At 28.3% G+C, this 27,275-nt stretch overlaps 5 protein-coding genes across 10 annotated transcripts in view; 2 read left to right on the top strand and 3 right to left on the bottom strand.

Annotated features, from left to right (window-relative positions):
• The window catches only part of LOC109603853 (uncharacterized), a 96,862-nt gene extending 86,331 nt beyond the window's left edge, over window positions 1-10,531 (bottom strand). Inside the window, exon 1 of the mRNA XM_049968219.1 lies at window positions 10,401-10,531. The gene's annotated coding sequence lies outside the window, so the exon portion shown is untranslated. The remainder of the gene's footprint in view (window positions 1-10,400) is intronic.
• A 292-nt stretch (window positions 10,532-10,823) lies between these two features.
• On the bottom strand, window positions 10,824-14,548 carry LOC109604262 (glutamate receptor ionotropic, kainate 2-like). The gene is made up of 14 exons (XM_020020790.2): window positions 14,412-14,548; window positions 14,069-14,215; window positions 13,646-14,018; window positions 13,456-13,597; window positions 13,242-13,406; window positions 13,036-13,191; window positions 12,772-12,986; window positions 12,506-12,719; window positions 12,227-12,450; window positions 12,040-12,177; window positions 11,551-11,981; window positions 11,383-11,501; window positions 11,181-11,327; window positions 10,824-11,122 (listed from the first exon to the last, which is right to left on the bottom strand). Exons 1-14 carry the CDS (start codon window positions 14,497-14,499, stop codon window positions 10,880-10,882), a joined length of 2,802 nt encoding a protein of 933 aa, XP_019876349.2. The 5' UTR covers window positions 14,500-14,548; the 3' UTR covers window positions 10,824-10,879.
• An 896-nt stretch (window positions 14,549-15,444) lies between these two features.
• Window positions 15,445-19,141, top strand: LOC109604266 (sphingosine-1-phosphate phosphatase 2). Its single transcript, XM_020020793.2, has 4 exons — window positions 15,445-15,820; window positions 15,873-16,123; window positions 16,763-16,935; window positions 17,755-19,141. Exons 1-4 carry the CDS (start codon window positions 15,559-15,561, stop codon window positions 18,170-18,172), a joined length of 1,104 nt encoding a protein of 367 aa, XP_019876352.1. The 5' UTR covers window positions 15,445-15,558; the 3' UTR covers window positions 18,173-19,141.
• A 205-nt stretch (window positions 19,142-19,346) lies between these two features.
• On the bottom strand, window positions 19,347-23,809 carry LOC109604268 (PIH1 domain-containing protein 1). The gene is made up of 6 exons (XM_020020794.2): window positions 23,664-23,809; window positions 23,530-23,608; window positions 20,080-20,372; window positions 19,711-20,016; window positions 19,515-19,658; window positions 19,347-19,459 (listed from the first exon to the last, which is right to left on the bottom strand). The coding sequence occupies exons 1-6, from the start codon at window positions 23,736-23,738 to the stop codon at window positions 19,424-19,426; spliced, it is 933 nt and encodes a 310-aa protein (XP_019876353.2). The 5' UTR covers window positions 23,739-23,809; the 3' UTR covers window positions 19,347-19,423.
• Window positions 23,810-24,177: 368 nt separating this feature from the next.
• The window catches only part of LOC109607341 (multidrug resistance-associated protein 1), a 30,133-nt gene continuing 27,035 nt past the window's right edge, over window positions 24,178-27,275 (top strand). For all 6 annotated transcript variants that reach the window (XM_049967822.1, XM_049967825.1, XM_049967819.1 and 3 more), the window contains exons 1-2: window positions 24,178-24,289; window positions 24,522-24,827. In XM_049967822.1, the coding sequence (XP_049823779.1) occupies window positions 24,245-24,289; window positions 24,522-24,827 (351 nt within the window). In that variant the 5' untranslated portion in view covers window positions 24,178-24,244. The remainder of the gene's footprint in view (window positions 24,290-24,521; window positions 24,828-27,275) is intronic.

The following is a 27,275-nucleotide window of genomic DNA, read 5'->3' as shown; positions in this document are numbered from 1 at the left end:
TATATTATTTATTATTCCCATTCTTTTCAAAATCTTTATAATATTAAGTTTTAAAACTGTTTAATTAAACGTATATATATTTATTACAGTTTAAATATATTTAATGATTTAAATATAATATTTATATTCTAAAAAACTTCCAAGTGTTCCAATAATTATTTTTCCAATAACAATGAAAGTCAAATTTGGGCGGGAGCAGTTTTATTTATTATTCGCGACATGTTTATATCGACGTATCCAGATGTTTTCTTTCCTGCGAACCGTCTCATGTATATTTAGACGAAAACAAGAAAACTGAATTAAATCCACGCTCCGTGCATATAGAGGAGATAGACGTTGATGGACGCAAAAACCACCTTCGACCCGTTCAATTTCCGCTCCTGAAATTTCATTAGACTTCATGCAATATGGAAAACAAGTCGATGGCCGGGGCACACGCCCTTCCATCGCAGATACAAAAAAAAAAAAAAAACTTCGCGTCTCACACCGAACCTGAATAATTTATACGCGATGGAATACATTATTCGAAGGCTGCGGGGACTTGTTGATCACGAATAATAAATTTTAATATTGTCCCCTTTGCGTGGAAAAAATTGCGTCCGTACGGAGTGTTGCGTCGCCGATCGAAAATATTTATCGTGTCGAATGCGAAGGAATGCGATAAACACTGTAATTGTTTTACAAACAGCTTCTTATTTGTCTCGCAAACAAAGGCAAAACAGGCATGCTTTCATAAACAAATCTATATTAATATCGGACGATGATAATGGCCTGAATAGACGCTATTGTTTTTGTCGACGTTGGGGCACGGACGCGACGAAAAATTTTTACGACCCACAAAACTATTCAATGCGGTTATTGTAGACCGACGGATTTTTCTTTCGGTTCGGATGTAGTTCTAAAAAATGTTTTTTTTTAGAAGCAAATACGTTAGAAAAAATTAGTTTTTGTCTTGGTTTCGTCATCAGCAGAACAATGAGGCTTTTTCCAAGCCAAAAATGTGTCAAAGTCGAAATGAAAGACGTTTTGTTTTGGTTGCCATCTAATTGTCTGTTAATCAATACAATTAATGTTATCTTAAGCGTACTTAACAGCAACATTAGCTTATCTTAATTTTTGCTATTTACTTCTTCTTTCAATAACGTTGATAAATAAATTCAAGTATTTTAATTGCAATCTCCTAGACATTAGAAAATCGTAAACAAAATTTATGAAACATTCCTAAGATTTTCGACTCATAACAAATATTTACAAATTTTAATGAATTTATTATTTTTAAATACTAATTAAATAATTTTCATCAAATCTTTAACTTAAAAATTTTAAATATTTACAATTTAAAAGTAATTTTCTGCATTGAAAAATTTTTTCAGTTTTTTTTTAGTACAATTTCCAAATTGAATTTTAACTGTTTTTTTCCTTTCAAATATTATTGCATACTGTAAATTTTAAAGTATTATTCTTTAAGAATTTTTAAAATATTTAATCGCTTAAAATTCCAATTATTATACAATTTTTAATTGCTTATTTATACTTTGTTTTAAGTTACATTATTTATTTAATTATTTGCATATTTTTATTATTATTATTATTTAATTTCAAAAAATATATTACTCCCAATTTTCCAATATTTTATAAAGAAATATATAATATTTTAATGAATTTTTCTTTATTTTAAGGATTTTAATTATTTTCATTTTAAGTAAGTTTAATTTTCTTAAATTAAAATATAATTAAATAAATTTTTACATAAAATTTAAAATTATATAAAAAAATTTCACAATTTTAATTGTTTTTTATAAATTTTATAATTATATTTAATAGTTTCCAATTACTTTACAATTTTCGAAATTATAAATTTTACAAGTTATAATTTTTTAATTATAAATTATACAAAGTATTTAAAAGAATCCGGATTTTTTTTAATTATTTACATATTTCAAATTTTTAATTACTTATTTAATTTAATTATTTAAAAGATAGTTCTTATTTGATTTAATACAATATAATAAATTTTACAATAATTCTTTTTATTTTTGTTTATTATTATTCTGTTTTAAAATTTTAAAAAATATATGTTTACAAATTATTTTTGTTCATAATATTAAGTTTTTATTATTTTATGGGTTTTAAATATTTTTCTTTAGTAATTTTAGATTCAATAATAACTTTGTCAATATTCAAAATTTTAATTATTAATATTTAAAAATGTAGCAAAATTATTCTAATAAAAAGCTTCATATTAAAACTTGCAGCTATTTATTTATTTTTATTTTAAATTAATCATATTTATTTATGTATTTAAGTTTCGGAATTTTACAACAATTGTATTGAATTTATTATTTTTAAATACATTTAACTTTCGACAAAACTTTAATTTAAAAGTATATTGAAAAATTTTTTTCAATTTTTTTAATACAATTTCCAAATTTTAACTATTTTTTTCCTTTCAAATATTATTACATACTATAAATTTTAAAGTTTAATTCTTTAAGGACTTTTAAAATATTTAATCGCTTAAAATTTCCAATTATTATACATTACAATTTTTAATTGCTTATTTATACTTAGTTTTAAGTTTCATTTAATTATTTGCAACATTTTTATTATTATTATTTAATTTCAAAAAATACATTACTCCCAATTTTCCAATAAAAATTTTATAAAGAAATATATAATATTTTAATGAATTTTTCTTTATTTTAAGGATTTTAATTATTTTCATTTTAAGTAAGTTTAATTTTCTTAAATTAAAATATAATTAAATAAATTATTATATAAAATTTAAAACTATATAAATAATTTTAACAATTTAAATTGTTTTTTATAAATTTGATAATTATATATTTTTTTAAGAAATAGTTTTCAATTAATTTACAATTTCCAAAATTATATATTTTGCAAGTTATAATTTTTCAATTATAAATTACACAAAATATTTAAACGAATCCGGATTTTTTTTTAATTATTTACAAATTTCAAATTTTTAATTACTTATTTTATTCTATTATTTAATTTAATTATTCAAAAGATAGTTCTTATTTGATTTAATATGAGAAATTTTACAAAAATTCCTTTTACTTTTTTAAATTTTAAAATTTTAAAATATATATGTTTACAAATTATTTTACTCAAAATATTAAGTTTTTATTATTTTATGGGTTTTAAATATTTTTCTTTAGTAGTTTTAGATTCAATAATAACTTTGTCAGTATTCAAAATTTTAGTTACTAATATTTAAAAATGAAGCAAAATTATTCTAATAAAAAGCTTCATATTAAAATTTACAGCTATTTGTTTACTTTTGTTTTAAATGTTTTTAATATTTATTTATGTATTCAATTTTCGGAATTTTTCAACAATTACTTATACAATTCGTAATTTTAAATAATATTAATTTACTTTTAATATATTTCACGTTCCAAAAGTTCAACAATTATATTCCCAATTTTCAGAATTTTACCGTTTATTTTGAAATATAAATAAGTACAATATAGATGTACTAAACTTTAATATTTAAATATTATTAACTAGTTTTATTGTTAACAGAACAATTTTCAAGTTATAAATTTAACGACATGTTTTATTGCGGTTGTGATCTAATCGCCTCTCTGAGTCAATACACTCAAAACCAAGTGACGATAATTTTTGCCATTTACTTCTTTAAATAAACTTGATTAACTTACATTAAAAATTCGAAAAACAAAAGCCACGAATTTCATGTCAACGAATCCAGTTTCCATTCCAAAGATTCGAGACATAATTTCAGACAGTTGGGATGTGAAGACCACCCAAACCAAGTTCTCTTCCTCGTTCGACTCCTTGCACGCAGTCATGGATCCATGGTTCGCGATCTTATCGCCGGATTGTGTTTCAATATTTCAACAGAATGCGGTAGTTTCGATGTGCGTGGATAGTGCAGGGTTAATTTATCGCGAGCGCATTAATAGATGCAGGTCGACATTTAGCCGCACTGACATTAAGATCTACGACGATCGGCTAATCTGTCTTGGCAACGAACGTGGCTAATTTATATATTTTGAGCGACAATCAAATATCAGCGAACGGTTCGAGACGTGTCTGTGCATCGGGATTGGGATGCATCTAGGGTTGCTAACCGTCTTGTATTTAATTTAAAGTCAATCACGTATTTAATTACTCCATGTATACTCTAATACTTTGATAAAAGTTATTGTATAGACCTTTAAATTATGTTGATCAGCTTTGTTTGTTTTAGGAAAGTCTGTATGTGGCTTAAGTTTGAAGCATCTCCTAGGATTTCCATGAGATTTTCTTTGATGTCCTTTAAATCTCTGTAGACTCCATTGTTTGTGCAATCAACCATTTTATGGGTCACTGTTAAGTTTGCATTACAGATGGGCATGGTACGTCGACTCCGTTTAACAAGTAGTCATGGGTCAGCTTTGTGTGTCCAATTTATAATCTGCTCACTAATACTTGTTGGTGGTACTGTTTGAGGATAAATTTCCTTGTTTTTTTTTTTAATTTAATATTTACAAATTATTTTTTAGCTTAATTTGTTAATTTATTTTGTTTTTTTAATGTTTTTTTTTTAAATTTACTATTTATATTTTTTATTTTGGATTTTAATATTAATTATAATATTGATAAATTTAAATGATTAAGTTCTTTTGAATTCAATTTGTTAACTTTTATTATATATGTATTTTTAGTTTATGTTTTTAATTTAATTTCTCAGTTTCAATTTTTTAAGTTGGAATTCTTTAATTTTCTGTATTTTTTGATGATATTTTTAAACAATTTTATATTATTTTAATTTCAATTTTATTTATATATTTTTTAATTTAACATTAATATGAATGTATTTAATTTAATTTTTTGGTTTTATTTTTATGATTTTAATTTTTTTTTTATTAATTGGTAATTTTATTATTTTTTTTTTATTTTTGAATAGAATTTCTCATCAACGTTTTGCATTTTTCATTGAACTTTTTCAATTACACTAGTTTACAATCTTATTTACACTGTAATATCCGACCAGATCTTAACTACCCTCAAACGAGCTCCCCGAACGTGGAACTTCAACTTTCAACTTATAATTAATATAAAATTAAATTCAAAAAAATTACTAAATGTTTTTTATATTATTATTTAAAGAATTTTTCTTTATTTTTTTACATTAAAATAATTTTTTTTAGTTTTCAATAATATTACTTTTCCAAAGAGTTTTTATTTTATTATTTTAACATTTTTGAAATTATACTTTATAAACAACTTTTAATATTTCATTACCATTACTCAATATTCATCAGATTATTATTTATGTTTAATAATTATTTTCAGAATTTTAGTAGTTTTTTAAAAAATTAAATTAATAATTTTAGCATGTTCAATACTTCTAAAAATATTTATTCTTTAATTGTCTTCATTTTTTTATTATTTTAATTATTTTTAAAAGAATTTTGTAGATACATATTTTTAAGCAATTTTAAATTATTTAACATTTTTAATATTGTAATAGTGTTGAAAATAATCATAATAAAGTTTCTTTAAAATTTGTAAAATAAATATTATATTTTACATAAATTTAATTTTTTTTTATTATAATTTCATGTTTTTTTTAAACGCTTATGTAACATTTTAATATTTTTCATACTTTATTATGAGTACTCCAAAATTATTAAACTAATCATACTTAATAAATACTTCCAGAATTGAATTATTTAAAATTTATTAACGTTCTAATTATTTTATTTAGTCTTTATTTCTCTACATTAAAGTATTTTTTTTAGTTTTCAATAATATTACTTTTCCAAAGTTTTTATTTTATTATTTTAACATTTTTGAAATTATACTTTATAAGCAACTTTTAATATTTCATCACCATTACTCAATATTCATCAGATTATTATTTATGTTTAATAATTATTTTCAGAATTTTAGTAGTTTTTTAAAAAATTAATTTAATTATTTTAGCATATTCCATACTTCTAAAAATATTTATTCTTTAATTACTAATTACTTTATTATCAGTACGTCAATTAGTAAATTAATCATACTTAAAAAATACTTCCAGAAGTGAATTATTTAACATTTATTAACGTTCTAATTATTTTATTTAGTCTTTATATAAGATATAAAAAATGTGTTTCTCAGTTTCAATTTTTTAAAGTTGGAATTCTTCATAAATTTTCTGTATTTTTCGTTGTATATTTTTAAACAATTTTATATTATTTTAATTATTTTATTTTATATCAATTTTATTTTTATATTTTTTAATTTAACATTAATATGAATGTATTTAATTTAATATTTTTTTATTTTTGATTAGAATTCATCACCAAAGTTCTGCATTTTTCACTGAACTTTTTCAATTACAGTAGTTTACAATCTTAGATACACTGTCATATCCGACCACATCTTAACTACCCTCAAACGAGATCCCAGAACGTGGAATTTCCTCCATAATGATACTTTCGCCTGCGGCCCCTCAAATAATAAATTCAATTTAATGCACGAAACTTCTTTCTCGTTGGAAGTTATCGGCCGCAAAAATTGCCATTCATACGTAAACGTCAAATTTAAATGCTGACTGACGGAACCGGCTCTTCAAGTTGGACGAAACTCATTAAAAGTTGCAGCCAAGTTGCGACTCTCAATCGTCGTACTCCACGAAACTGTAGACGATTTCGACCCGGTCTTTGTTTGCCGATCTATTATATCGAAGTTTCGAGTGGTCCGAACGCAGTTATATCCTTGTGTTTCGACAATTAGGTACGTCGTATCCGCCTAGTTATTGTTGCCCGATAACAATCCGTCGATCGTGAAAGTCAAGATCGATTGGAACGAAATTAAAAATCAGTCCCGTTCCAAGCCCCGTGTGACTCACGCTGTCACACACAGATAAACTTGTGAATCACCGCGTTGCAACGATAAAATTCACTTCCTCTTTCCAGTTTCCCCGATGGTCCCTTATCTGCCCGAATACGATTTATATTGAATCAACGCATTTCCGGGGACAAATGGACGCCCACGTACGTACGACGTAACATTCCTCGAACGCCTCGAGAAATTACGATGATCAGCATTGACGACATTAAAACATTTGCATGAAGAAATAGAAGGCAGTCACGACGTGGCAGATATAATGCAGATTACGGGAATACAAAAATAAAATTTCGCTCGGGTCGGGATATCGCGGCTGCGTAGGCCTGGAACTGCATTCATTCAAGTTCTCGGATTAGCATAAACTCCATTTTTTCAATTGCCCTGGCTTCGTTTTATCTTTTTTAGACGCACGGCTAAGTGGCGATTTTCGTTTTGATTGCCTCGGAACACATGGTGCAAATGTAGACTTGAATTTTTATTTGGAACGCGGGGGACCGGTGGATTTTGTGGGAATACGACTTAATTGAAGTAATTTGTGTGTATTTTCCAGATATATAAATAATTCAGTAAACAGACACGAAAATGACCTTTAATTTGTTTTCGCCAATTATTATTTAATGAACTCTTACAAAACTATTAAACAAATTTAGTAAATATGTAATAAATGCAAAATTAAAAATAAAAACATGGAATATTAATTAATTATTAAACACATTCTTTATTCATTAAAAATTTAGAAAAAAGCTGTGTAATTTTATGGCTTTTTTAAATTAATTGTACAATCTATGAATACAAATTTAAAAATTATTAAAGTAATAATTCCACAAACTTCAATAAGTTTTTAGTATAAAATACTGATGTATTAATTCATTTCTTCAAAGTATTCTATTATTTTATTATATTATTTACAAATTTATATATATAATTTTGCATAATAATAATCATTTTAATATTTTTTCTTTTTTATTATTTAAAGGATTTTTATTTAATTTTCAGAATATAAAGTTCACTTAAAATATTATTTACAAAAAAAAAATAACTTTATACATAAATTTAATTTTTATTGGAATCCTAGCCTTAATTTTTTCTTAATTATCAATTTATTTAACTTAACTTTATTTAATCTAACTTAAAAAAAAATACATTTTACTTAAATTGGAACCTTTCTATTATTTTTTTCTTTATTTTCAATTTATTCAAATATTATTTTAAAATTACATAATATCTATATTTATCATTTTAAAGATTTTAATAATTTACTTGTATTAAATGTTTTTTATTTAAATTGTAAATATTTATAAATATAATTTATTTTTTAAATATTAGTTATTTTAATTTTCTTAAATTTTTCCAAACATTTTCAATAATTATTGAAATAATTTTTGGAATTTTTAAGCAACTTTAAATTATAGATTTTATTATTATTACCCATAATTATCAACTTATACAAATATATATATAATTAAATTAGAAAAATAACTAAATATTTTTTTATTGTTATTTAAAGAATTTTTCTTCAATTTTCCACATTAAAATAATTTTTTTTAGTTTTCAATAATTTTACTTTTTTTTTAATTTCCTAAAGAGTTTTTATTTTAACATTTTAACATTTTTGAAATTATAATTTATAAGCAACTTTTAATATTTCATTACCATTACTCAATATTTATCAGATTATTATTTATGTTTAATAATTATTTGCAGAATTTTAGTAGTTTTTAAAAAAATAATTTAATAATTTTAGCATATTCAATACTTCTAAAAATATTTATTATTTAATTACATTTATTTTTTATTATTTTAATTATTTTTAAAAGCAGTATTAGCTTCCAAATTACATATCTTACCCATTTTTACTAAAATGTTTAGATATATATTTTTATACAATTTTAAATTATTTAACATTTTTAATATTTTAATAATTATGAAAATAATCATAATAAAGTTTTCTTTAAAATTTGTAAAATAAATATTATTTTACATAAATTTAATGTTTTTACTATAATTTCACGGATTTTTTAAATGCTTATGTAACATTACAGAACATTTTGTATTTAAATTTTAAACTATTTTAATATTTTTCATTCTTTATTATCAGTACTCTACAATTATTAGATTAATCATAATCAAAAAATACTTCCAGGATTGAATTATTTAAAATTTATTAATGCCCTAATTATTTTACTTAGTCTTTATTTAAGATATGTTTCTTACTTAAGTTTCTTTAAAATTTAATTATTTGTGATAAACTTAATTAATTTAACATATTATGTATTTATAGATTAAATTTTACATCAATTTATTTTATTTTAATTTTCTTATATAGTTTAAATTCTGTATTACAAAACTCTTTAAATATTATTTTCAAATTTATTTTTAAAATTTTTATAATTTTAATGTGTTTAATATTTTTTAAATCATTTATTCTTTAATTATATTCAAATTTTGGTATTTTTTCAGGAATTTAATTATTATATTTTAATTGCTTACTAATTTCTAGTTTTGTACTGGTGTGAAAAATTCAAAGTAGATAAGATTAGTTTCTAGATTTATGAGAATTATTTAAATATATTTAAAATAACACAAAATTTTAATTTAAAACACCCTTCAAAATTATTTATTTAAACATGTACACAATGTAAATTTATGAAACACACATTTCATTCATTCGTCAAAAACAAATATGTAAATGCACAGTCAGATAACAGATACACATAATTAAAATATTAATTAAGTTTTTTTTACGTGGTAAACCATCAACATAAATTAAAACCGCCGCACAAACCCCCATCGGAAAACCTCGCGCCATTTCCGTTACGGCCAAAATCGAACCCGATTATATTCAAATTAAACAAATCCCAACGTACAAAAATGTGACCTTGAACGACGACGATTTTTTTTTGTCAGGCAGACAACGTGCAGATATTAAGTTACCGAGCGCAAGGAAAAAAAAATCACACTCACTCGAATTAGTACGCCTCGAATTACAAACAAAATCCAATTAGACGGAATTAATTGGCGATTGCGACGCGGGACGCACACGTACCGTTTTCGTGGACGATTTTTTGGGGTGACGGCATCAACCCCCGGGTTTGTCGAATACATTTCACGTCGCACCTCGTATGACACATCTGTTTCGAAGTTCCGGGCAAAATTCGACGAACGCGTTTCGAACGCCGCGGGACGTTGTGAAATTTGTTGATACGTTAGAAAAATTAATTGGACTGGCTCATTTTAATTTTGTAACAAAGAAATACCGGTTAAAACTGAGTTTTAACGGGTTTAACTTGTGTAAAACACATTTTTGGAATTTATTAAACGTTTCGGAGAGATTTTGGAGCCAAATTGGTGCGTTGAGGTCAAAAAACACGTCTTGGTAATTTAAAAAATGGTAAACCGGCGCGACGGTGCGCTCCCCAAAATTCCGATTTATCTCGAAAACTACGTCGACCCGAAGTACCAAAGTTACACTAATAAAAGAAAACACAATTCGAAATCGACTTTCATTGACGGGACAAATAAAAACCTACCTGTTTAGTCGATATTCCCAGTTTTTACAGTCACAAAACTCAGTTACACAGAATTAACTGCACCATATAGATCAACTTACTTTCGACTGAAACGCGCACAATCACACAACCAAAATGGCGCCCCACCAAAAAGCCGAAATGCTATTATTTTATTGGCCTATTCAATTTAAGACGCTCTCCCGTTCAGCGCCGCCAACATAAAACGTCGCAACCAATTCCCCGCAGAGGTGTGGTTTTTATTGTTTAAATTGTGATAGAATTGCCACAGAATTTACTTTTTTTCAATCTGCAATCTTTTCTCAGTGGATAAATTAATAAATATGAACATAAAACTGTGTAATTTACTTGTTACTAGGCATATAATTTTTGCCAGTCAGACCCCTCTGTTGACAAGTAGCCAAACCCGTCATAGAAATACAGATCTCTTCTTATCATTGTATTACATTTATTTGAAACTAATTTACAATATACATTATTATTTATTCTTTATCCTTGTCATCTTTGTCGTTGTCCAAATGAAGAATTGATCCGATTTTCCATCCAGGTCCATGTAGGAGACTTCCAGGGTTTTGTAAAATACTAAGTGCAATGCTTTTGTTGTCTCCACTGTCCGAACTTTTAGACGAACTGGATTCAGATATCTGTGGTTTGGTGCGCTTCTTTGTAATCCATATGTTGCAGGCAAATTTTAGCTCAACTTTCAGGGCTTCCCAATACGTTAACTGAAAAAGTCACACCACAATAAATTTCGTTAAAATAATTCTGTTATTCGTTACTAACGTGTTCTTCCACCGAAACATTCCTAACGTTCCACAAAAACTCACAAATAGCTACAATAAAAGCTACCCCAACTCCTATACCGAGTACCAAGAAGACACCACCAACGTTGGCTAAGGCGAGCTCTGACGAATTCCCTTTACCATCCGACTAAATCAAAATAATTAATTATCAGTATTACATCTATTTCACTTCATTTATTTACCTCGCATTGCACCTTTTGTTCGCGTTTTTCCTTCCACCATTTGGTCTTCAACATTTGCAGCTTCCCGTCCTCTTGCATCTTTAGCACTGCCCTATTTATTTCGCTTCTATATGGTGAATCTGAAAACATTAATAGTATATATACTACAATTTTAATTGAAATACTTACTCATTGGCATTGCGATTCCGTATCCCTTCGAATCCAACCAGTTACCGACTTGTCTCAACTCGCAGTGAGTCTGGGCGTAATACTCGATCTGCGTGGACTCCATCAGGAAAGCGTACTTGACTTTCCTGGCGTTCAGCACTCTTTCAACACCTAATGCGTTGCTGGATTCAAAAACGCTGGGCTTGTGGCTGCTCATGAAGAGCCACATTCTCTGGTAGGTGGAGTAATTTGAGTCACGGAAGAAGGCTTGGGTGGAACCGCCGTCCACTGTGCCGTACTCGTAATTGGATTTGGCCAGGGCGTCAGCACCGTCTATTGAAGGTTCCATTCTTTCCATGGTCAAGAAGGCTGCCAGATTTGCTGTGTAAGAGCTGGTCATGATCAACGAAAAGAACCACCACATTGACGTTGCCATACGGGATGATAGACCTCTATAGGAATTTTAGAGAAAAGATATTTTGTTTTACTTTAATAATTTTTTCAACTTACTTAGGAAGAATATCACAACCTTGTGTCATAATAGAACCCATAGTTAACCATAGACAATTCTTAATATCCCATATGTTTTCCAACTCTTCAGGATTCTCATCACATGGATGTGGATTTTCCCAATCTCCAGGTGTCATTCTAAAAATACAAATCTTAAAGTCATATTAAAGGAAGTTTCAAATAGTACCTTGAAACAAAATATAGAATGACAGATACAGCAAGATACAAGGTAGCCGTGTATATCCAAACTGAAACCGAAAATGGATCCAGGAAAGCAAACATGTTCACATCCTTTTTGGTTTGACGTTTTGTCAATATACCAATACCAAGAGTCATAAACGGCATACTGAAATCGACAACTTCTCTCCGTTGATGGTTAATAGTCAAATCACAAATTGCAAGATGAGCTTTCTAAAATAAGAAAAATTGGTAACCAATTTTGTTAAGAAATAATACTTCCACCTACTCTTTCAATTACTTCCCCAATAAGACCGTTCCACTTGCCAGTATTAGGATCAGGTTTCCCATAATCCTTATTGATCCTGAACTCGAATGTGAAATTCAGAATCTCAGCAATCCCAGCAATAAGATCCATTGCGTAACCCTCATATCTGGCGTTTCCTACTAGTACTTCTCCTGTGTACTGCGGCTTCCTTTCCGTCAAATAGGGTAAACCCATTCTGAAAATCACTAGTAGTTTGTTATTTCTTTTTATAACTTACGAATTTTTACCTGGCAGCAACAATGACAGTGTTTTTCTGTAAATTCTCCAAAATAATTTGACTTGCCTCCTCGGCATTCCTGCTAAGATTTAAACCACCGGACGGAGTCCAAGATGCGATAGTTTTATTTTGTAGAATTTCCACACAGTTTATCTGAAAGTTTATTCGTCGACCGACTTTATCAAATTCTAGTGGGCCGCTCAGACAAGGTTGCATTGGTTGTTTCTAAAAAGTCGCATTTAAAATCCCGCAACTAGTGTAATTAAAAACTAACAATTCTCATAAAATTCATGATTGGAAATCCATCACGCCATTTATCAGTTCCATTACAATTAATTGGTGTGGTACTGATGTTGGTTTGGGTTAATTGCAATGTATTTAAAGAGTCGATAAACAACAGAATTGCATCATGAATCAATACTGTTTCAGTCTGAAACAATCACAATTGAAATATTTGTTTGGACTTTCATCTATTATTACCTTTATCATTTGCGGATTCAAATCAACTCTTCTATTGTGGTGATATTCAGATAACTCCCAGTTGCGTACTTCATTTTTGAAATCAGAGGTCGCGGTATCGAACAGTCGAATTGTTGTTATATTGGCTCCGGTTTGAAGACTATCAAAGTTTAAGGTATGAGCATCCTAAAATAATTAAATAAATTTCAATTCTATAAATTCCTCCAAATTTTACCAAGGATGTGAGGAAGAAACTGTGGAAGATTTCCAACATATGCACTTCCTTGGCTTGAAGCAGTACATCCATTATCCTATCTAGGTGACAATCTAATATTACTCTTGTTATAGATGACGTTACTAAATCCTTCAATAATGGTCTGAAACACTGATAATTAAACTGACGCTATCATAAAGGCTATGTTTACCTATAATCGGGGCCTGGACCGAGTTGCTTGAAAGTAATGACCATCTTGTCGCCTTCCTCGTATTCCTGCAGTTTCAAAACCTCTTGTAATTTGATTAATCCTTCTTCAGTCTCATACACAATTACGAATTTATCCCATTGCAAACTTCTAACAATTTCGGCTATGCCTTTTGCAAACAAGTCAGCCTCAGGGAAAAAGTTTAGAACTGTAGGAGACACAGCAGAACCTGCAGGTCTCCAACTAGTCAAAATATACGGAATCTCATAATAAGAAGTTAGGGATTGTAGAATAGCAGATGAGGGTATTGATGAAGGTCCAAACACTACGGCGATTCCATGAAATACATCATTGTTGAGTGCAGTTAAATTACAAACTAAAACGGAATTGGTTACATTGTTGCTATTATTTGGGCAAATGAATTACGTTGTTTGACGCAGGCGAAGCTGTCAGTTTCCGAAACTTTTTCTACATGGAGTTTGTAAAACAATTTTTGATCGACCAAATTTTTCGTGTAAATCACACTTCTCATCGGCATAATCGCCTGGCTATCCTCCTCATTAAACAAAGCAGCTGCAAATTAATTATACAAAATAGTAATTAATTATGATTAAAATTAGACTTTGCGCACATAGTAACTATAAATCATATCAACAAGTGCCAAAATATTCACGATATAAAATGCGCAATTTCCTATAATTTTAAATGTTCATTTAAATGCATTACTTTCAAAGAATAATGGGCAAACAAATTAATAATTATAACTTACTTATCATAACAGAATTCTTAGCAAGGCACATATAATTATATGCTGCAAAAACCAATATGGAAATCACATTTTGCAATGCGATTTTCATTTTGATGAGTCGTAAATAAGAAAATTCACAAAACCGAGGTTCTTAGAAGATGTACACACATCACGACTGGAACCTGTATTATGATCTAAATAAAAACAGAACGAAGCATGTTGAATTGGAGCGGTGCCAGTTTAAGATCGGTGTTGACTAAAATAGATGTACGAAGTGAATCGTGAGAGCCACTTGGAAATTCTCTATTATTATTATCGGATAATAATTCGTCGCTAATGAATAATAATAAAAAATTCTCAGACACTTTTTGACAAGTCCAGACCAAAGCAATAAATTTCACGTTGTGCCATTGATAATTGTGTTCAATATATGAATTTTTTGGCACTAAATTCATATTTACATATTTATGATTTTGGGCGAAATCCAAGTAATTCAAACATGTGACTCAAATTTTGTTGCACTTTTTTATTGGCTCTAAAATTTATAAAACAGGAAATACCGAGATAAAATTAATAATCTCAAAAAAGTCTCTTTGTAATATGTGCTAAAAAAGGAATTAAATACTAAATATTAATTCAAAAATAAAGAAACATTTTATTTTATTGTCCAGGGAATTGGTAGAAACTTATTTTTTATTTATTGTCATTGATATTTCGAAACCCTAGAATTCTCTAAAATAGTCGATCAATTTTCAAAAACTAAGTAAGAATGTATAGAGAATTAATTGTCTTATGTAATAAGGTACCATTTGACCCCCATTCCAGTTTCAAAAAATATGGGGGATGACATCCCTATTTAGATGGTCAGATGTGCTTCAGTTGATTATATAGTTTACAATCTAACAGTAAACAAAATGAGCGGCTCCCGTATATATTGAATTACGTCGTTTCAACAATAAATATAACCAGTTATTTAAAAAACGGTGTGATGTACAGAAATTTTAAAATTTCGTGCGCATCTCCGTAGGTGCAACGTGGGTTGCTGCACTGCAGGCCGAAAATGGCCCCAAAATTATAGGTTAGCCTATTTACTTCTAACATGATTAGATTTTGAATCAGTTTTAGTACATTTTCTCTATTTGTGAGTGTCGGTCGTCGGAGTCGGAAAATGGACATGGTCGAATATATGAAACAGCCGGAACTGGTTGCGAAAATTCAAAATTACTTTGGTGTTAGAACAGAAAAGGCAAACAAAGACTCAAAAATTGAAGACCTAGTGACCAACAAATACTGGTATTATTTATTCGTTTTTGGAACGGCCCTTGGAGATGAATTATTTTATACCAGTTTCATCCCATTCTGGTTTTGGAATGTTGATGGGGCTGTTGGTAGGAGGGTTGTCCTTGTGTGGGCCATTGTTATGTATATCGGTAAGTGCAAGAAAATATTTCAATAATTCTGTTTCAGTTTTTGTCTTTGTAGGGCAGGGCATAAAAGATATCCTTCAGTTGCCCAGACCAGGCCCACCAGTAGTCCGTCTCCAGAACAAATGGGCTATGGAATATGGCATGCCATCAACCCATGCAATGGTGGGAGTGTCAATTCCATTTTCTGTTTTATTGTATACCATGGATAGGTACCAATATGATTTTTTCACAGGGTTGATAATTGCTGTAATTTGGTGCAGTGTTATATGTATCAGCCGGTTATATTTAGGGATGCATTCAGTATTGGTAAGTATGTATTGTGTGCCATCAAGAGTGAATTTGTTTACTGATGTTTAAGTAAATTTTAAGTGTTAATTACACTCATAAAAATTTATAGCTGCTTTGTGACTTCAAATCCTCAAGCAAATTACTGATTTTACAAGATTTTATTTGTAAATTATTGCTTTTTTTAATTGTGATTATTTGATTAAATGTCTATTTAAAGATACTGAAATATTTGATATGAATAACTTTCCACTGACTGATATCAATTGTAAGAAAGTATCAGATAAGTTAGTCACCAAACACTTGCTTTTAGTTTCTATATAAAAGTACTCTAATATCAGTAATTTTATATATTAAATTTATTATCATTTTTATAAATTATTCCTTATTTTGTATAATATTATTGTGTAATTAAATTATTAATTAATAAAAAACACAAATTGCTGTTATTTTATAAAAAAACATGCTTGCTATAAACAATATTTACACTCTGGTATAATTCGGGTAACGTAAATATTTGAGTTTTTTCAAGATAAAATGGTTAAGTTCAGTAGTATCAAATCTGTAATAATTAACAATCATTCACAGATATATTGCCACTTAAACTTGACACTTGAACAAATTAATTTTGATTGAAATAAAGGACGCATTTTGTTTTAGGATATTGTGGTTGGATTGGGTTTAGCAATATTGCTGATGTTTCCTTTGGTGCCTTTGGTTGACTATTTGGATAATTATTTCTTAACCAATCAAACTGCCCCAATTTTATTGCTCGTCATGTCTATTTTAATGATTGTATATTATCCAAATAGTGGAAAATGGACACCAACCAGGTAATATATTTATATACTTTATGCCTATAAATTTAATTTATTAAATATATTATTAATCATAAATAATACTTTGAAAAAAAAAAAAAGAAAATAATATATGAGATTCAAAAAATTCATAGAATATTGAAAGTCGTTTTAGAAAAATTTTTTTAAACTCCTTTTACAAAATTTGAGTGTTATTTTTTTTTTAAAGTAAATTCATAATATTACATCTATTGATATGAATAAGACTTTATCTGTATGTACATGTTTATGTAAGTTCCTGAAAATGTTTTTAATGTAATATTATATCCATGTTCATTTCTTAATATAATTACATGCTAATCTATAAACACAATATAAATTCATGGGTGTTTTGATTCTAATAAAATATAATTTAACAACACCAATATTTGTATGAAAACAGTGTTACTTAAATAAATGCATTGTTTGTAATGTAAACTTTATGATTATAAAATGTGTTCCTTCTATTGATGTTAATAGAAATTTTGCGTGACGTTAAATGTACCTTAAGAAACTCAATTTTATGTCATATGCAAGGTATTAAATTAAATAATAAAATTACATAATTTCATGTAGCTATTTGTCATGTGTAAAAATGAAATCGGTGTTTTTTAATATACATTACTATTTCAGATTATATAATATTTAAACTGAATAAACGCCCCCTAACTATAAAATCATACATAGAATTTTAGGAACTATAAATAATTTTATTGTCATTCCTATTACTGTGAATCATATGGTAAACAATTTACCTTGTGAATTTAAACTGTATAATGGAAAAATAAATTATGGCTTAATTTTATTATTTTTTAGGGGAGACACCACAATGATCCTGTCAGTTTGTGTAGGCCTACACATTGGAGCCTGGTTGAACTATCGCACCGGCAAAATGACACCCCCCGGACTTCAACCTCCATATGCCATAATGTGGCCCTCTTACACCATGATTGGTTGCATACTGTTGCGAACTGTCATAGGATTCGCCGGCGTCCTGGTGACTAGGGCGCTGTTAAAGAAGTGGTCTTACAATTTTATCTGCACCTTGCTGAAACAAGACGCCGACAATATTAAGAAGTCAGAGAATACGCTCCAAAACAAGCACAAGACGATTGCCGAGTTGGGGTGCAAGTATATTACTTGTGCCGCCATCGGTTTTAACATTATTTACTTTCTACCTCAGATGTTCAGGTTGATGAGGCTCGAACGGCCTACGTTTTTTACGGAGATCTGATAATTGTTTTGGATCCCATCTCGATTTTCATTTGCAAGATCTGCAAGATTTTTATGGGCTGTTGCAAACTGTTCCTGTGAGGTGGTCTTTCATTAAGAACATATCATTTTTAGACAATACTTAGTCAATTAAAGCTTGTTGTAGGTACTACAATTGTGATTTTTATCTGGCCTTATTAACTTATTTCAATATTATGTGCAAATACATTTGCGTTTTAATCTGTAGTCTGGAATCTAGTCATGAGACATTTGCGGCAGTCCTCTACATATCTGTTTTTGTTATTTACCTTTTTTGCGAGATTGGGATTCTAGTTGCTTTTATTTTATACAATTCTTAAGATACTAAATTTTCTGATCTGCTGTAAATATCGCAAATAAAACGTTTCTGTCATATGCTAGAGTAAGACATTTCATATTTGCACATATAGCAATGATATCAAAACACGTAGTTTTTTTACTTTGTTGGTCACTTTTTCGGAAAATTTTATGACGACGAAAATTTTCAATTAACTTTCTACGTTATGAATAATGTAAATGCATTCGTCCAGTTTTATGTATTATATAAAAATTTTTTTCCATTCCTATAAGTGAAAATGTAGGTATTTTTGTTAAGTTTGATAATAATTTATTTAACTGATTGTATACGCTTGTATAAATAATCAAAATCATTTAAGAATCTCAAACAATTAAAAGTGGGTGTTATAATGAAACCTAGCTGTGCTTGTTTGATAAACTGTTTGTGTTTATTTATACAAGAATGTGTATTTTCTATTTAATATTGTGATAGCATAAATATATTCACAGTTTAATAATTCCTTTGTACTTGTAAGGACTAGAATAATAATTCTGAAATGTTCCGGTGCCGAAGCTTTATAAACGAATTTTTTTAAAAAATTGATGCCTTATATTCACCCACATAAGAGGGGCATTGTTACTGTTAAAATCCTAAATAAAAATTTCCAACATCAAATGTTTTTTACTATTCTTGTCAACACAAATATTGGTTTGATTTACTCTTTCTAACAATACTTTTGTAGATCTGTTAAATGTACCATGTATATAAGTAGGAGAAGAAATACTTTCAGATGAATCTGCTTTTGTCACTCATCGAAATTATAAGCAATTTAATACTACTTAGTTAGGCAATACAACATGAGTGGTGAATTAAAACACAATTAACAGTTAACAATTTATTATTTTTAATACACAATTACACAAATACAATTAAATTGAATCAAAGATGAAACAATGCTTATCCTCCCTTAAGTGGCATTACTACTCTCAATATCTAAAAATAAACATTTAAACATTATAAATTCTATTTCCCATTATCTTATACAAACCTTTGAAGCTTTAATAAATGTTGATGTACAGTTCTCTTGTCTAATAACATATGGAATGAATATATCTAACAAATAATTCTTAGACGTTGATTCAACTAAAATTCTATCCTCCCCAATATCCACAGTTAGTTGTTTGGCAGAAATCTAAAACATAGGATTAAGTAAAACATTAACAATTAGAAAATTACAAATTTACCACATCCGGAAACTTGAACTCGCCAATTAAACTATTCGGACCTCCCATTTGCTTGTACAGCCTGTACTCGGGTACTCTAGGTTTATTCTCAACGCTTGACAAGGTTTCGATGATCACCTTTTTCTTCGGCTCTTCTTTCTTTCCTGTAATTTCTTCCATGGGCGAGGGCTTCGGAGCCTCCTTTCCCATTTTCTCCTCAATATCTCGTTGTTCAATTCTGTGCGGCTGAAGAGTGCCGTAAGCCGCTTTGTTTTTTAATATTATCTTTTGGTCTACGCATATTAAACCGTACTTATGTTCGAGACCCTGCAACACAATTACGAGTTTAGTTTTTTAAATGTTTTTTACGTTTCTAGTTGCGTATCATACGGCAAAAGCCACAGCAAAGAAGAAACTTTTGAAGGTGGCGATGTTTTGCATTTTTTTAAAGAACGTGGTATGAATGGCGATGTCGACGACATTAACTTCGACTCCTTTATTATCCTTATCGGCCCTCATGTTCCCAATGCTCATGGGCACCTTAAAATCGGGAACTTCATCCTCCAGCTGTTTTTGAAGTTCCTGTTCGGTGATGTTTTTCGGTGGCGGAATCGCATCCGTATGGCATATGTTGACGAATACTTTCTTTGATGTTCCCACCTCGTGGGTCTTCACAACCAGTCCTGAAAAAATAGATGTTTTAGTCAATTATGTCGGTGTTGGTAGAAATTTATCTTTCTAATCTAACAATTTTTTAATAACCACTATTTCCAGCTGCTGATTTCCAACAGATGTATGCATGTCCTCGGCATTAATTAATGAGACTGTTTTCTTCTTTATCGTTTAGTATTGATTGTCCCTGACCCGGTGATTGATTATTTATGTGCCATATTAAACTTGACTGAAATATTGAAAAACAATTTAAAATCCAAGTTCTTCAAACTTGTAAAAGGGTTACACCAGACATGTTTAACTTATTGTTTTTGTTATTAAAATAATTGTTAATAACAATTATTTGTTGGATGCGCAACTTGAATGGCCGCACCTGCTAATAAATTACACAAATATTTCATTAATTACATTATTATTTTGTAATGGAGAAAATAATTACTATGTTGGAGAATTTTATAATTTGCATATCTACTTATGTTATTTATACAGAATTAAATTTCTGTAAAGCTTCAATGACGACTGTTATCTATATAAGAATTGAGGTTGTAGGCAGTTAGTTACTCGTAATTCCAATATAAACGAAATGACTCTGAGATTTTCCCCTGATGAAATGTACCACTAATTAAATCATCACACTAATGTAAATCTATTGTTTTCTTAACAGCTTTAAACGGGTAAATAAGAAAAGTGTCGTAAGTATACGATAATAATTTATAATTATTGAAATTTAAAACGATTTTTACAACTCAAATAATTATTAGTTCTCGGTAAAGAAATAGAGGTTCAAAATACCTTTAATATTTTATTATAAGAAATAGATTTTTTATTCGATTTGATGAATATTTCGTACAAAGAAACTAAAATAAAATATTTGTGGAATAAAAAATTTCCATCTGGTAGATTTAGTGTGGAATGTACCACAAATAAATCACGTTTTCGAGTGTTTCAAATGTGGAGATAATGAATGTTTGTTCAGCATTTTTCTATCAACATCCTAATTTAATTAATTAAAAATATATGATATATTAATGAGGTCATACAAATGTATAAATAGTATTAAATTATTTAATTAAATATCGTGAGTAAAGTAAAAATTAACGTTTGTAATCGTATTTACTGTACAAGTTGTTCCCCGAATACCTATCTATTTTTATTTTTGAATTATTTAAATTATGTACTGTAACAATTGTTGTGCAGTACATTCTTGTATATAAATATCCACATAGCATTAATTTAATAATGCACACTGAGATTAACTTTAATGATCAACAATTAGCGATAACAACAGGCCGGTATTAAAATACCATTACCGTTTTGTGCATTGCACAAGTTAACAAAAGAGACTCACGTGAATCATTCACACGTGATAGTACAATAAAATTTCAAATAGGACAACGGAAACAAATAATCTACAAAACGGATTCCCGAAAGCTATGTCAACCAAATTTATACAAGTTATAATGAAAAACCAACAGTTATCTAAAGATATTTGTCATATGTACTTTGATACATGGCTATCCTGAACGTTGATCTATTATAAAAGCCACAAAACCTTGACGAACCTTCACGTTTTGTTCCTCTTCGAGTGTTTACTATTGTGTCAAATCCGTTACTGTACGACCAAGGACTCTCAACTATTAACGATAAAATAATTGCGGCCCCATCATCGCGTCTCAAATCATTATAATTCCATAAACCAAAAGAATAAGTGGGTACACTTTGTCCATTCGAATGACAAACCCACATTACTATCGAAGATGTAACATTTTTTTATTTAATAGGAATGAGGAAGAACAGTTAGTTATCCAGTTAGTCGTTTGAGACCTTTAAGGCATTTTTTCAGAAAAGGTCAACAAGGAAGGCGAAATACATAACCGATAATAAATTATCAACATTAAAGTACAACGAAACACTTTATCGTGTGGGAAGAAATCTCGAACATGAGATTCAGCTTAACGCTTCAACCTGTTTCCCAAACACCGACCATCATCCTGACGGTCCCAAAATGAAGAAAAAGAAAAGATACACCGGCAACCGGTTTGATTTGCGTGTTTGTTTAAATGCGGCTCTTCGGATCTTCCAACATTCCTGTTTCAACCTTTGGTATTGCATAACTGAAGGTAAAAATTCAAGGTGAAAACCATTATTCATTGGTCCAATCGAATATGGCGTCAAATTGGTCGCATCTTCAACTAAATTGTTTTTACAATGTTTGCAGGATTGTTGGTTCCGGTTATTTTTATGTTATTATTTATGAGTTACTGTAAATGATTGTATACATATTGACAATACCAGTAAAAATCCCCGTAAAAAACTTTTTCCTGTTAATCAGCTTCTGATAGTGATAATCAAGGACAAAGCATTTAAAATTGTGTTTTGGTCAATTGGTTGCAAACAATAATTTGACTCCGCATAAATAATGTTAAAAATGTACTAGTGATTAATTTTAATTGACAATTTAGCTTTATAAACATTAAAAATATAGCTATATTAATAAATTATTAATTACACTTGAGAACTGCAGATTTTAATTGTTATTCTGAATATTCATTTTAAACGTTTCAAAAATAATAATTTGAAGAAAAATAATTACAAAGATTTACGCAAGTTGAATTGTTACAAAAGACACTGAATAATTGTGTAAATGTTTTTACCATTGTTTTTGTAAGCTTTTATAAACATCAGAAAATGTTCAACAAATCATAGTGCATCTTTTGTAGTGAAGTTAATTGTGAATTATTATTACCTAAGTTCTGTGGAATACATGCCAACTTCAACAACCCAAATATTTTATAACTTAAAGCAAAGTAGTCCAGGGTGAAAATTATGCGCAATTTTTACTTGATAACTCGATTTTTTCTGGCAAATCATGGTTCATGTTATACAACTTAGACTGTATTACAATATACTTTTGTATATACTTCAAATTGTGTCATTAATTATTTACAATAGTCAAAATTCATATCAACTAAACAAATAAAATATGTTGTTATATTCAATCAATAATAAAAATTATAGGAGTCAAATATATAAATCAATAAATTTATTTTATTTATAGTCTAATGTGTATTTGTACATCTACTAATTTTTATACAGTAATAAGTAATCAACAACAACTCAAATATTTTAGTAGTTTGAAGTACTTTTTCTTATAAGAATAATAATTACCTGGAGTAGGCGTAATAATTTTCGAGGGTGGTGGAGCTTTACCAAAGAGCTTAGTAAATTCATCCTCTTCATCATCTCTCTGGAAATAACGAACATAAATTCATAATTTGACTTTTTCGGCACACATGTCTTACCGTAAAGCGAAGATTTTTCTCCACAATAGAGGAATCTACGTCTAAAAATATTGGTTTAGAGTTGTTACTAGTCATTTTCCGCCAATAATCAAAATTATCTTCAAACCGGAATGTTGTTGTTAAGGTAACCTAACAAATTGGCACATTGACAGAAGCCATTTGCAACGTTGCCAGAGCAGTTTTTTCAATGACACTTAAAATTGTTTCTAAAGCTTAAAAAATCTTTAAATTGTAAATTTAAATTGACATTAGTTTTGGAAATTAATACAAATATATATTTATAATTTTTTATGTATTTAATTTATTTATTATTTATGCAATAAGTAAATAGAGGAAATAATGGATATTTGACAATAGCGCTGACATTTAAACCCCACATTTGAAAATATCTGATAATCATTTTAAAAAATAGTTTGCTTAAAATTTCATAATATTATTTAATGACTTTAGTTGAATGAGTATGCACACTTATTAGATTAGGTCGGGCATTATAATGATTGTTATCTCCGTGTGTATTGTTAATTATAAATCTTGCTATTTTAGCTGGTAAGAAAAGAGAGTGCGCACGGTCAGTCGTGAAAATGGCGAACGGGACGTTAGACCTGTTTTGTGGCTCCGATTTTTGGGTAAGTTTTCGCTCAAATTAAATGATATTAATTTATAAGACTGCGAATTTTAATCCAACTTAGTTTTTTTTATTAAAATGTGTCAAGAGTTTACGGATTCATTTTAATTTAGTCGTGTTATTGAAGGTTAATACTAACGCCTAATAACGACCGAATTATTTGCTAATTATTACCGCTATTTAATAATTTTTGCAAAAGTACGATTAATATTTTCATCATTATTTTGTTGCAGGACTATAACTTAAGTTGGAACACCACAGATCCCGATTTAACTAAGTGCTTTGAAAGAACAGTGCTAGTGTGGTTTCCCTGTGCATTTTTATGGACTTTTTCCATTTTAGAAATTTATTACATAACAAACAGTAAGAAAAGGGACATCCCGTGGAATTGGCTCAATGTGTCCAAGTTAGTTGTTACGGCTGCATTGTGCGTTTTATCCGCAACGGACCTCGTTACCAGTGTAAAAAATGCCAAAAGTGAAGACGGTTCGGTGCCCAAAGTTGATATTTACACACCCGTAATCAAGATTCTATCGTTCGTAAGTAAAATCTCTTTCAGTTTTTTTTTCACCGACCGCAATTTCAACACTAAAAACCACCACAAACTTAAAAACGCAACTGTTTAAAATCGGTTAATTAAATGCGGAACGGGATCTTTAAAATAATAAGAAAGCGCAATTGCGGCTCTTTTACAATCGATTCAAACATTGCAAAACATCACGATCTCTTTCTATCTCATATTGGGAAGGTGAACGCAACCTATTTGTCCTACACAAGAATTTTCTCACGCGAGTGTGCATGTGTTTTTTTTCTATCAAAATTACGAAAATTCCAACACGTGGTTGGGCGAAATTGAATGATTCTGGTGTAATCTGTATTAATTATCTGTAAAAATCAATATCTTAATTGAATAATTTTTTTAAATAAGTTACGTGATTAATCAACCTTGTCAGATAAATTTTTTATTTCTTATCACTTAAAATATTATATGATTTGATAATTTTTATGCACCCGGTATTGATTTATTGAATATTAAAATATTTAATAAATGTCAACAAAAAGTGGTTTCAAGTTTGTTAAGCTTCAAGGAGTCAATTGATTTTAGTTTTGCCCAGTCATCATTTATTATTATATTGTGTAATATTACAACATTTAGTCCTGCACAAGTTACTATTAATTATCCTATTGGAACTGCAAGTCCGAAGTATAAAATCGACAATTTAAATATTTTAATTGCCACAAGTGTTCATCAAATAACATGAATCAATATAATAGTCAGTTAAAACTACAAATTACTTGTTATTCCCATTGTTTTTGAAATATAATATGGAACACAGTTTGAGTTGCGAGTAGTTTGTTAATTAAATATGTATGTAATTTAGGCAGCCTTGAATTGACTTTTTAATATGTCATTTATTTATTTTCACATTACAATTTTTTAATTTAAATTAAACGGTTGACTAACTGTATATTCTGTCTAATCATTCAACTTCAACCATAATCGATCAAAACATCTGTAGATCTATATATAGATGTAGAAATAAGTATTTGTTTTAATTAAGAGTAAATTGATACTTTCTTTTTTGACCAACTTGAAATGTATTTAAATTATGTACATATAATTATGAGTAAACATTATACAGTTGTCGCATAATTATAGTAACTTATTTAGATATATTAATAAGAAAAATGAGCTGTAAATGTAATGTAAAATGTTTATTGTTTTTTCAGTTGATAAAATTGTAGTAACTTTTTACTTTATAGTCTTTCATTGTGCTCTGTGAATTTAAATTCATTATTTACTGGTGTTTTTTTGCTTCTTATAATTATTTAATCATTGCTTGAAGTGAAACTGTAAGAATAATTATAATTCAGCCTTACCAAGACCAAGAGAAACAAGAAGAGATGGCTAAGAGTTTACGACTAAATAATTCAATTATTAAAAGATTTAAAGAAACTGGCTAGAGGTAGCTACGAAAAAGTTGAAAGAAAATCGAATTCGAATGTCAAAAAACAATTCAACCTGGAGGAAATATTACCTGCTGAAATTTTTTTAAGAACTGTGAGACTGTGGATGGGGGTCCGTTTGACCCCAGATCTACAAGCAAAACCCTGGTTTCTACTAAAAATGTGAAATCCAATTTTGACTTACAGTTTATATTCAATAAACAAAATCAGACTAAAATATTTAAGATTTTAAAAAAGTTGCTACATTAATGACCACTACTGTATATCCAATTTGATAGATAGATATTTATGTTATTTAATTATTTTTAGTTGTTTTTTGTAATGTTTATTTACTTGACGAAGTAAACCAGTTTAATGTACTATAAATTATTAACATCGTTTGTGGTTACAATTTATAATAAGAAAATAATTACATAACTTTTTTTCTGAAAATTTAAAACTTACAAGCCTAATTTCATTATAATTGTACCGAGAAAAGTGTAAAACAAAGTAGATAAATCTACTTCTTATCTTGACAATGTAAATTGTCATTTATCAGATGATTGCACAATAAATACTTTACATTTTAAGAATATAATTTATATAATTTAAATACCCAAAAATAACAAATAAGAACTGAAAATTTATCTTATTTATTATTAAAGAAGGCATAATTAATGTGATATAAAGTTTATTTTACAAACAATAATAAATATTTACTTTATAATATTTTCTCAATTAATGGATATAAAAATATAACCAGTATTTTAATATTCATTAGTTTAATAATACACTGAACATTCAATTAATCATTTATGATCCAAAATACCCATACACTTGCCCTAAAAATAATCTCTAAATCAAACCAAATTGACCTCGTTTTGTTCAAGTCAAGATAAATGGAAGTTTTTGTTAACTATTTGCCGAGTAAAACGAGATAACACAAACAACATATTTTTTTGTAATCGCACCTTTTTACTGGTCCCTCATTTCCTTCAAAGAAAAAATTAATATATGAAAGTATCAGCAAACAGATAATG

This window comes from Aethina tumida, chromosome 5 (genome assembly GCF_024364675.1).
Source record: "Aethina tumida isolate Nest 87 chromosome 5, icAetTumi1.1, whole genome shotgun sequence".
Classification (NCBI taxonomy): domain Eukaryota; kingdom Metazoa; phylum Arthropoda; class Insecta; order Coleoptera; family Nitidulidae; genus Aethina; species Aethina tumida.
Note: the sequence above shows the minus strand (reverse complement) of the source record. Positions and strands in the feature narration are given on the sequence as shown.